This window comes from Scyliorhinus canicula, chromosome 12, assembly GCF_902713615.1.
Source record: "Scyliorhinus canicula chromosome 12, sScyCan1.1, whole genome shotgun sequence".
NCBI lineage: Eukaryota > Metazoa > Chordata > Chondrichthyes > Carcharhiniformes > Scyliorhinidae > Scyliorhinus > Scyliorhinus canicula.
The window spans coordinates 104,020,183-104,032,073 of record NC_052157.1 but is presented as its reverse complement, the minus strand read 5'-3'; the positions used below and the strand labels follow the sequence as shown (position 1 = coordinate 104,032,073).

Here is an 11,891-nt window from a genome sequence, read left to right as displayed (position 1 = left end):
TGGTGATCCTAGGTTAAATCACCACAAGTGGTGATCAGGCAGCACGGTAGCATGGTGGTTAGCATAAATGCTTCACAGCTCCAGGGTCCCAGGTTCGATTCCCGGCTGGGTCACTGTCTGTGCGGAGTCTGCACGTCCTCCCCGTGTGTGCGTGGGTTTCCTCCGGGTGCTCCGGTTTCCTCCCACAGTCCAAGGATGTGCGGGTTAGGTGGATTGGCCATGCTAAATTGCCCGTAGTGTCCTAAAAAGTAAGGTTAAGGGGGGGGGGGTTGTTGGGTTACGGGTATAGGGTGGATACGTGGGTCTGAGTAGGGTGATCATGGCTCGGCACATCAAGGGCCGAAGGGCCTGTTCTGTGCTGTACTGTTCTATGTTCTAAGTTAGCTCTTCCCCTGAAAGGGAAAAGCAGCCTGTGGCCATCTGGGACTCTGGCCACTCCTTTCACTCACAAAAGAATTGGTGGGAATACTCAGCAGGCCAGACAGCATAGGTGGAGAGAGTTAATGTCTCAAGACCTTCCATCAGAACAGGAAATGTGTGATTTTTTTTGGGGGGGCATGGGTTTGAAGCCCTCACTGGGTAAGATGCCAAGCCCCTAATCAATTGCTTCCCCTGTTTGAAAGACAAGGGATAAAATGCATGAACCAGAAGTAAACACTGCCCCTTCGTTGGACTGTTCACCAACAAAGATGTCACTGCTTTCTGTAGCAGGCACGTGGAAAGATTTCCAGCGGTTAACGCTGAATAAATCAGCCAGATGTTAACATCCAAGCGCTTCATAATGCATCTTAATCGGAGGCCAGGTCATATTTCGTCAGCAACGGTGCAAGGGGGGGGGGACTCGCTGCTGCACTTGGCAATTAATTTAGGAAACAAATTTGCGCTACCAATCTGCAGAGCTCTGAGCGTTCCCGACCAAATTTGGAAGGGGGGGAGGAGCCCGCCTCAACCGCACTTGACGCGCAAGGCCCGGGCGGGGAGCGGGAGAGCAGCCCGGGTGACTGACACGCGGCTCCGCCAACCGCGGGCCCCCGGCGCACCAATCAGGCGGGGAGGGAGGCGGGGTTCGGCGAGCCCACCAATCGGGAGGAGGATGGGGCAGGAGGCGGGGCTTGTCTCCTCCCCTCCGCTTGCCATCAGGTTCGGTTGCGCGGCGCGGCAGGCCGGCCCAGCTGAAAGTTGAGGAGAAAGCGAAGCGGCGGGAGCTGGTGCGTGTCGGCGCAGATCGCCACAGACCCAGACAGACAGAGAGGGAGACAAACAAACAACGACGGCCTTTGTGCGCTTCACGGCCCGCTGAACATGACAGAGCCGCAGTCGGCACTCTTACTCCGAAGGCAGCTGGCAGGTAAAAAGGGAAAGAGACGCGATCGGGAGGGGAAGGCCCCTTCCCCCCCCCCCCCCCGGTTAGCCGTCACCGGGATCCCTCCCCCCCCCCCCCCCCGATGGCGGCGGTCGGTCGGTCGCTGCACAATCGGCGCCTCAGCAATTCTGCCCCCCCCCCCCCCCGCTCCATCCGACGGTTTATTCTAGGCCCGCTTTAAGCGGCGACTCTCCCGGGGTTCTTTAGCTCCCGCCGCCTGTTTGAAGACACAGGCCCGGTTTCTTTGTCCGGTTACGATTCCTGTGTCGTCTCTCGCGTCTCTCCCCCCCCCCCCCCCCCAAATGGACCGGCGCCCAGCATGGCGCCCAACATGTCAGCTCCCGGCAGTGCTGTCCTGAGCTCTGCGCCTCTATTGTTGCCCCCAGTTCCTTTCTCTTCCCCCACCGTCCCCATTTCTTTCCTCTCCAGCGTCCCCCTATTCCCAAAATACATCGGCGCAGTGATGCACCAGTTTTTTTTACACCTATCCGTATGTAAAATGCCGGGACTGATCTTTTAAGAATTTGTTCGTTATCAATTCGCACCGGCTCAAACTATTTTTGCTAGTATTACATTCACATACGAGACGGATTGGCTCGATGTCTCTTTCCTTAATGGGAGTTTTAATTTGTATTTAGTATTCTCCCCCTGCATGCCAAATATCACTCCTGAGTGGGTACATTTCGTGTTCATGGTAAATGATACAAATGTCTGGCTTTGGATTATTAGAACATTGCTTTATCCTTGGTATGGTGGAGTCCTCTGCTTGTTGTTGAATATATGGGATCTGTCCTGGGATTCTGGCACAGAATGTTGGTCAGGATCTGATCTTTAAATAGTGCCTGACTAGGTGGTTGAATCTTTTGGTCTCGTCTGATAGATGGCAATGTAGCATTTCCTCAGTGTTGTGCTGGAAACTACTCAAGACATGGAATAGGCTGGAAGTGACATTCCAGATATGTCATATACATAGTAACAAGAGAATCAAAAGAAGAATGGGGGCTGGTTATGAACCAAATCGATATTATCTCATAGAGGCATGAGTGTTTTACATCTGTCTTCACCAAATGGAGGATGTTGCCAGTGTCACAATAAAGTGATAGAGCCCTGCCAACCCTTTCAGTACTTTTAAATAGAAACCCATCTGATAAGGATGGATTGAATTCTAAGTTCCAAAGTGAAGTGAAAACAGCAAAAGCGTTGAAATCAAAAGGAGTCATTACCTAGTGTGATGTGTCTGTTACCTTCTATCCTTTTCTGATGAGGTTTGTAATGGAGTTTGATGTTAGGACCCCGCTCTCCCTGATATATAATATATATTGACCTTGGTGTACAGGGTACAGTTTCAAAACTGAATGCTGTAAAATAGGGATCATGAAGTGGAGAACCTTAAAGTACACAAGTTGATGGAATGGGTGTTAAATTTAATCAGATTAAAGTCCCAACATGTTTGTTTCAAACACTTTCGGAGCGCAGCTCCTTCCTCAGGTGAATGAAGAGGTTTGTTCCAGAAACATATATATATAGACAAAGTCAAAGATGCCAGACAATGCTTAGAATGCGAGCATTTGCAGGTAATTGAATCTTTACAGATCCAGAGATTGGGGTAACCACAGGTTAAAGAGGTATGAATTGTCTCAAGCCAGGACAAGAGGCAGAATCGCTGAGCAGATACTTATAGCCAAGTTCCGCATGGTTGAGTACGGCCTCAACCGGGATCTGGGATTCATGTCGCATTACATTCATCCCCCACCATCTGGCCTGGGCTTGTGAAATCCTACCAACTGTCCTGGCTTGAGACAATTCACTCCTCTTTAACCTGTGGTTACCCCTATCTCTGGATCTGTAAAGATTCAATTACCTGCAAATGCTCACATTCTAAGCATTGTCTGGCATCTTTGAATTTGTCAAATATATGTTTCTGGAACAAACCTCTTCATTCACCTGAGGAAGGAGCTGCGCTCCGAAAGCTAGTGTTTGAAACAAACATGTTGGATTTTAACCTGGTGTTGTAAGACTTCTTACTGTGCTCACCCCAGTCCAACGCCGGCATCTCCACATCATGTTAAATTTAATGCAGAGAAGTGTGAAATGATTCATTTTGGTAGGAAGAATGCAGAGAGACAACATAAAACGCATAATTCTAAAGGGCATGCAGGAGCAGAAGGACCTGGGTGTATATGCGTAAATCATTGAAGGTGGCAGGACAGACTGAGCATGGTTGACGAGGACTGTGGGATCCGAGGCATAGAGCACAAAAACAAGGAAGTTATGATAACCCAATTCTGTGAACCACACTTTACGAAGGACGTGAAAGACATGGGAGAGGGTGCAGGAAAGATGCCCAAAAATAGTTCCAGGAATGGATTAATTGGAGAAGCTCGGTTTGATGGAGAAGATTGAGAAGAGATTTGGTATTTACATAATGTGGGTCTGGACTAAGAAGACAGGGAGAGATGTTATTTACGGAAGGATCGAGAAGCAGACAATGCAAATTAGCAAAAGAACGACTGCGGCATGAAGAAAAAGCTTTTATTCACTGAGTGGTTAGGATCTGGACTGCAATCAGAATGTGGTGGAGAATGGCTTCCAAAAGGGCACTAGATAAGTAACTTGTTAAGTGTTGGTACTGACAATAGGCCAAATGGCCTGCTTCTACGCTGATGTGTATGCTCTGGGAACTGTCTCTATCTGTTTTGTAGATTTTAAGTATAGTTAGTATTATGGGGGAAATGCAGTAGCCAATTTACACAGCAAGATAGGACAAATTGAGCATTTTAATGAGTAACTAATTTTTCCTTTGGCAAAGTTAGTTGAGTACGAAGAAAACTAGCTTCCCTTTTTAATATTGCATCAATTTCATAGAATTTACAGTGCAGAAGGAGGCCATTCAGTCTATCGAATCTGCACCGGCCCTTGGAAAGAGCACCCTACCTAACCCCATACCTCCACCCGATCCCAGTAACCCCACCTAACCTTTTTGGGCACTAAGGGCAGTTTAGCATGGCCAATCCACCTAACCTGCACATCTTTGGACTGTGGGAGGAAACTGTCGCACCCGGAGGAAACCCACGCAGACACTGCGAGAATGGGCAGAAATGGGCAGACTCTGCACAGACAGTGGCCCAAGCCGGGACTCAAACCTGGGACCCTGGAGCTGTGATGCAACTGCGCTACCATGCTGTCCGATATTAGTATAGTATTCCTCTTTCTTTAATAAACATTTTATTGAGGTATTCTTTAGGCATTGTAACAACAACAAAATCAACATTGTACATAACAAGGAAAATATTAGCATAGTGCAAATACCACCTCCCACTCCCTCAGGTCTTACCATTGCTTACCCCCCCTAATCTAAACCCCCCCCCCACTTCTGCTGATGATTAATTCTCTGCGGGGAAGTCGACAGATGTTTGCCACTTCCGCTTGAACCCTAACACAGATCCTCTCATGGCAAACTTAATTTTCTCCAGGCAGAGGAAGCTACCCATGTGCGAAAGCCAGATCTCCAATTTCGGGGGCTTTGAGTCCCTCCATGCAAGTATTATGCGCCTCTGGGCTACCAGAGAAGCAAAGGCCAGAACATCTGTCTGTCTCTCCTGGATTCCCGGATCCTGCGACATCCCAAAATTTGCCAGCTCTGGACTCATTTGCCACCCTCGTATTTAATACCGTGTACATGGCGTCGGCAAACCTCTGCCAAAATCCCCTCCATTTTGGACATGCCCAGTACATATGGACATGGTTTGCTGGCCCCCCTCCACACACTTCACACACCTATCCTCCACCGCAAAGAATCTGCTAATCCGGCCGCTGTCATGTGAGCCCGATGAACAACCTTACATTAGGTCGGGCTGAGCATGGCACATGTTGCGGTCGCGTTGACCCTACCCAATGCCCAGAGGCCCTCCTCTATCTCCCCCCCCCCCCCCCCCCCCCCCCAACTGCCCTCCCACTTTTGCTTCAGCTCCTCGGTCTGTGTCTCCTCCGAACCCATAAGCTCTTTATATATGTCTGAGACGCTTCCCTCTCATATCCACCCTATCCTGAATCCCCCTTAGTGGCAGGAGTAGGAAGGTTGGCACCTGCTTCCGCAGAAAGTCCTGCACCTGTAAATATCGAAATGCATTTCCCCCTGCCAATGCAAACTTCTCCAGCGCGCTCATACTTGGGAAGCTTCCTTTTATAAACAAGTCCCCCATCCTCTCAATCCCCGCTCTCCGCCAAATTTGGACCCCCCAGTCCATCCTGCCCGGAGCAAACCGGTGATTATCACAGATTGGGGACCACACCGATGCCCCCTCTGCTCCCACATGTCACCTTCACTGCCCTCAGACTCCACCACTGGACTGGTGGAGTACCGTGCCGGCGGGAACGACAGAGGCGCTGTTACCAACGTCCCCAGACTTGTGTCCTTACAAGAAGCCGGCTCCCCCCCCCCCTCCCCATGCCTATGTTAGCCGCCCAGTAATAATTGCTGAAATTTGACAGCGTCAGCCCTCCATCCCATCCCCCCCCCCCCCCGACTCCGCTTAAGCATTGTCCTCTTCACACCCGCGGAGGTGCCGCCCACAATAACCTTATTGATCCGTTTAAAAATGGATGAAGATGAGGAAAGAAGAAACGAATAGGAATTTTTACCGATTGAACTCTGCCAGAGACAATGGGAGCGCATCCCATCTCTGGAAATCCTCCTTCATCTGCTCCGCCAGCCGGGCCAAGTTCAAATTATGTAGCCGGTCCCAATCCCTCGCCACTTAGTTGCCCAGGTACCTGAAACTGTCGCCTACCACTCTGAACGGCAGTTCCCCCAGTCACCTCTCCTGACCTCTCGCCTGGACCACAAACATCTCGCCCATCACCATATTGAGCTTATACCCCTAAAACTGACCACGTTCCCATAATTTCTTCCATCCCCTCCATTAGGTCTGAGACATACAGCAGTAGGTCGTCCGCATACAACGAGACTCTGCCGGGGCATCATGATCACAATTAGCAGCCTTCTTACATTGGCCTCCGGCTGCCTGCCCTTAACGAACCCCGTCAGATCCTGGAGGGCAAGATTTTGGCCAGACGTTTGGCATATACGTTCAGCAAAGAAATCGGCCTGTAAGACCCACATAGAACATATAGCTCCGAGTCCTTGTCCCTTTTCAGAATGAACGAGATCATGGCCTGTGACATCGTCTGGGGCAGAACCTCTCTTTCCTTAGCCTCGTTAAAGACCTTCATCAGCTCTGGCCCCAATATTCCGGAGAACTTTTTATAGAACTCGGCCGGGTACCCATCCGGTCCCGGGGCCTTACCCGACTGCATGGCCTTCAGACCCTCCACTATCTCCTCCAGCCTGTTCAGGACCCCCAGCCCTTCTACAAGCTCCCCATCCACCTTCAGGAAAGTCAGCCCATCCAAGAAGTGCCTCATCCCCTCTGGCCCCATAAGGGGTTCCGACCTATACAACCGGCTATAAAAGTCCCGAAAGGCCTTGCTCACCCACGCTGAGTCCCCAACTAAGTTCCCATCCCCGTCAATAACTTTCCCTATTTCTCTACCTGCCTCCCTCTTTCTGAGCTGCTGTGTAAGCATCCTCCTGGCCTTCTCACCGTGCTCGTAACTCACCCCCTTCGCCTTTCTGAGCTGTTCCACTGCCCCCCTGGTGGTTAACAAACCAAATTCTGCCTGGAGCCTCCGGCGTTCCCTTAAAAGCCCTGTCTCTGGAGCCTCCGCATATCTCCTATCAACTCATAGAATCTCTTTTACCAGTCGGTCCATTTCTGCCCTATCCGTCCTGTCCCTGTGAGCCCGGATTGAGATCAGCTCTCACCACTGCCATCAGCGTTTCCCAGACCACCGCTGCTGAGACCTCCCCCGTATCATTTACCTGCAGGTAGTTCAGCATGCACTTCCTCAGCCTCTCGCAGACCACTTGGTCGGCCAATAGCCCTGCATCCAACCTTCATTGCGGGCTGCTTGCTATCCATACTAACCTGCAGGTCCACCCAGTGCGGAGCATGGTCCGAGATCGTAATCGCCGAGTACCCCATGTCCACCTACCCAAGACAAAGAAATCGATCCGGGAATACACCTTATGTACGTGGGAGTAAAAAGAAAATTCCTTCGCCCTCGGCTGCCTAAATCTCCATGGATCCACCCCCTCATCTGCTCCATGAACCCTTTCAACCTTTGCCATTGCTGGCACCTTGCCTGCTCTCGAGCATGACCGGTCCAGGCTTGGATCAATAACAGTATTGAAATCCCCACCCATAATGAGCTTGTGCGAGTCCAGGTCCGGAATCCCTAGCACCCTCTTTATAAAATCCCTGTCATCCCAATTTGGTGCATGTACGTTGATCAGCACTACCTTCACCCCCTGCAGCTTGCCGCTAACCATGAGATATCGACCTCCTACATCCGAGACTATTCTTCCCACCTTAAATGCCACCGCTTGGTAATCATAATTGCAATCCTTTTAGTCTTTGTATCCAGCCCTGAATGGAAAACCTGACTAATCCAGCCTTTTCTCGGCTCATTTAGCCCCCGAACATTCCAGGTGATCAGCCTAGTTGGGGGGGGGGGTCAAAGTGCCCCCCCCCCCCCCCCGCCAATCAGCCGTCCCCTTTCTTGGGCCTGTTTCCAGCCCATGTGCTGCACCTCCTGTGGCCCGACCTACAGCGGCCCCGACCTACAGCGGCCCCGACCCCCTCTGCGTCCCTCCACCTAAGTCTCTCCCCCCCCCCCCCCCCCCCCCCCCCCCCCCCCCCCCCCCCCCCCCCCCCCCCCCCCCCCCCCCGGGTGCTTCCGTGAGCTAGCTCACCCAGCTAGTTTGGTGGCCCCCAGCACAAGGAAGTCTCCCACCTATTATTCCCTCGCTCCCCTTCCCTGCTCATACAAACAAACTCCCTCATCTAACAATCCCCAAACACCCAACAGCAAGAAAACACAAAAACAAATGCACCGCCCACCGAAACTCTCCGTCCCACAAAAGTGCACATCAATAAAAACAAAAGGGGCATTGCCGACCTCCACCGATAAAAATAGCCCAAAAACAAAACACCGACCCCCCCCCCCCCCCTTTTCTTAATCAGAGCCACAAAAACAGACGCAAAATAATAAGAGAAGGCATAACCAATTTAAAAACAGGAAAACAAAACCCCCAAAAAACCCAAGGGGAACATAACAGAAAAAAGGGATCCAATATAGGCCAACAAGTTGTCTCAAAGTTCGAGAGTTCTCAGACCCCCACCAGTCCTTTTCTTTTAGCAAAGTCCAGTGCCTTATCGGGCGACTTAAAATAGTGATGCTGGTCCTCATGCGTACCCCAAAGACGCGCCGGATACAGCAGACCGAACTTCACCTGCTTCTTGAAGAAAATAGACTTGACTTGGTTAAAGCCTGCCCTCTTCCTCACCACCTCCACACTCAGGTCCTGGTACGCCCGCAGGGTACTGTTGTCCCACTTACAACTCCTCATTCGCTTGGCCCACCAAAGAATGCATTCCTTGTCCAGGAACCTATGGAATCTCACCACCATTGCCCTTGGAGGGTCCCCCACTCGCGGCTTCCTTGCAAGCGCTCGGCACTCCCTGTCCACCTCCAACGGTCGGGGGAATTCCCCCCTCCCCCAGCAGTTTTTCGAACATACCCGCTACATATGCCCCAACGTCTGCTCCCTCGGCCCCCTCTGGGAGCCCGACAATTCTTAAGTTCTGCCGGCGGGACCGGTTCTCAAGGTCCTCCACCTTCTCCAGGAGCCTTTTCTGCTGTTCCCGAAGCATCTCCAGCCCCACCACTGTTTAATGCCCCTCCTCAGCCAGCGCCTTCTCAACCTTCTGAATCGCCCGATCCTGGGCGTCCAATCTACTCTCTAGCCGATCGATCGATTCTTTAATCGGGTCCAAACATTCCCGCTTCTGCCTGGCAAAACCACCCTGGAAGGCCTGCATCACCGGGTCCGTTGGTCGCTGTGCTGCACCCCAGGCATCCGGTCCTCAGCCATACTGTCTCCCGCTGCAGCTTCAACGCAGCTCGTGGCTAACTTCTGCCCTTTCATGCACTTCTGGTCCTTTGCTCCATACACTAATACGTGTTCAAGTTCAGAAGTTTACCATCTGTGCGGCACTGAAATGGTTCAGGAAATATTGTTCATGCTCAGTTAGCACCGTAAATTTACTCTTATCTTGTATACTGGCAAAAAGTAGTAGAGAATTCATGGACTAGGAGAAACAACGATGGTTAGAGCTGCAAGAGGAAAGGTGAGAAAAAGTTTGTGGACACTAAAAACAACACATTTTCTACTATATTTAAAGAAAAGGCGGTAATTAAGGAAATTGTAGACTTGCTAATAGCTACTTTGTATCTGTCTTCATAGAGGATGAGTTGAGTTTTGAAGAAAAATAATTCAAGGGCAGGCACTAACTTGATTCACTAAATTTTATTAAAACAGATGATGTTCACGAGAATTTAAAAGTAAAATGGCCATTGTCCCAGATGACCATAGGCTACTTTCCCTTTAAGGGGAAAAGCTGACTGGTGGTGATTCATCCTGATGACCACCACATCTCAGGTGAGGTACACGATTGAGAAGGCAGAGCCTTCATAAATAACCTCATCTGGTACAGGAATTGAACCCGCACTATTCACCTCTTCTGCATCACGAACGAGCTGTCCAGCCAACTGAGCTAAACCGGTCCCCAGTTGGTCTAGAGACTGCTGTCGCAGATAGACAAATCTCAAGGATCTAATGGTTTCCATCCCAAGGTATTAGAGGAAGCATGCTAGAAAATTTTTGATGCGTTAGTAGCTACTTTCCAAAACTCATACCTATTTAGGAATTGTCCCCATGGATTATAAAACTGCCAATGTCACTCCATTGTTTTAAGAAGACTAAGAGATAGCTTAATAGTCCTACCATTTTTTAGTTTCACATCAGATGCTGTGACGTTACTGGAATCTGATAATCGCTTATTGTCACAAGTAGGCTTCAATGAAGTTACTGTGAAAAGCCGCTAGTCGCCATATTCCGGTGCCTGTTCGGCGAGGCTGATATGGGAATTGAACCCACGCTGCTGACATTGTTCTGCATTACAAGCCAGCTCTTTAGCCCACTGTGCCAAACCAGCCCCTTGAATCTATGTATCGGGATGGAGTGATTGCGCTTTTGGACAAATCTTTTATTAAAAAAAATTAGAGTACCCAATTCATTTTTTCCAATTGGGGGCAATTTAGCATGTTTAATCCACCTACCTTGCACATCTTTTGGGTTGTGGGGGCGGAACGCGGGCAGTGACCCAGAGTCGGGATCGAACCTGGGACCTCGGCGCCATGAGACTGCAGTGCTACCTCTGCGCCACTGTGCTGCCCTGCTGATCAGAGAGAGCCAGAATTGATTTGTAAAATTTGAGATAACTAATGAACCTATTTGGACTTGTGATGTGATATCTGATGGTGTAGATAAGGAAGCACCTGGATGTTATTTGTTTATAACCAGAGTTAAAAGTGAGTATAGGTGGAAATGCAGGCAAACCTATTGGCTTGGAGATACGAGATATGGGAATGACGGTTCCGTAATTGACCGGATGTGACCAGACGTGCCCCACTGGCACAGTAAATTGTATAGTAAGAAGTCTTATGACACCAGGTTAAAGTCCAACAGGTTTGTTTCAAACACTAGCTTGCAGAGCACTGCTCCTTCCTCAGGTGAATGAAGAGGTATGAGGAAGGAGCAGTGCTCCGCAAGCTAGTGTTTGAAACAAACTTGTTGGACTTAACCTGGTGTTGTAAGACTTCTTACTGTGCCCACCCCAGTCCAACGCCAGCATCTCCACACCTTAGTAAATAGTATGGTTGGGAGCAGAAAATTGAAAAGAAACATTGATGTATCACAAAGTTTGCTAGTGCTGTTTGGGGGTGAGGTTTAATTTGGCGGGGGGTGGGTGGGATACAGTGTGGAGAGTGAAGATGGACCTGTTAAGGCACAATGTAATATGGCAAAGCTAAATGGCGTTTATTTTAATGCAAGGAATATTATGGGTACGGTTGATGAATTGATCGTGTTCTTAATATATGGGTGTATATTATTGCTCTCGGGGACATGGTTGAGGGAGAGGCAAGATAAGCAGCTCAATATTCCAGGCTATAGCGTCTTCGGGCGAGCTATGGGGTGTTACATTATTGATTAAGTGAGAGTCAATTACTGCAGTGGGGAGGAATTATATTTTTAACAGGCACCTCAGTTGAGCCCATGTAGATAGAACATTAGAACAAAAGGCATCTTTTAAAAAATGAATTTAGAGCACCCAATTTTTTTCCAATTGAGGGGCAATTTTAGCGTGGCCAATCCACCTACCCTGCACATCTTTGGGTTGTGGGGCCGAACCCCACGCAAACACTGGGAGAATGTGCAGACTCCACACGGATAATGACCCAGCGCCCGGGATCGAACCTGGGACCTCGGAGCATGATGCTAACCACTGTGCCACCATACTGCCCCTGAACAAAACGCATGGATAGGATGGGATTGGAAGGATAC

At 49.8% G+C, this 11,891-nt stretch overlaps 1 protein-coding gene across 1 annotated transcript in view; it reads left to right on the top strand.

Moving 5' to 3' along the window:
- Positions 1-1,113: 1,113 nt before the first annotated feature.
- ube2g1a (ubiquitin-conjugating enzyme E2G 1a (UBC7 homolog, yeast)) overlaps positions 1,114-11,891 on the top strand; it is a 96,500-nt gene continuing 85,722 nt past the window's right edge. The window contains exon 1 of the mRNA XM_038813634.1: positions 1,114-1,348. Within this exon, the coding sequence (XP_038669562.1) occupies positions 1,303-1,348 (46 nt within the window). The 5' untranslated portion in view covers positions 1,114-1,302. The remainder of the gene's footprint in view (positions 1,349-11,891) is intronic.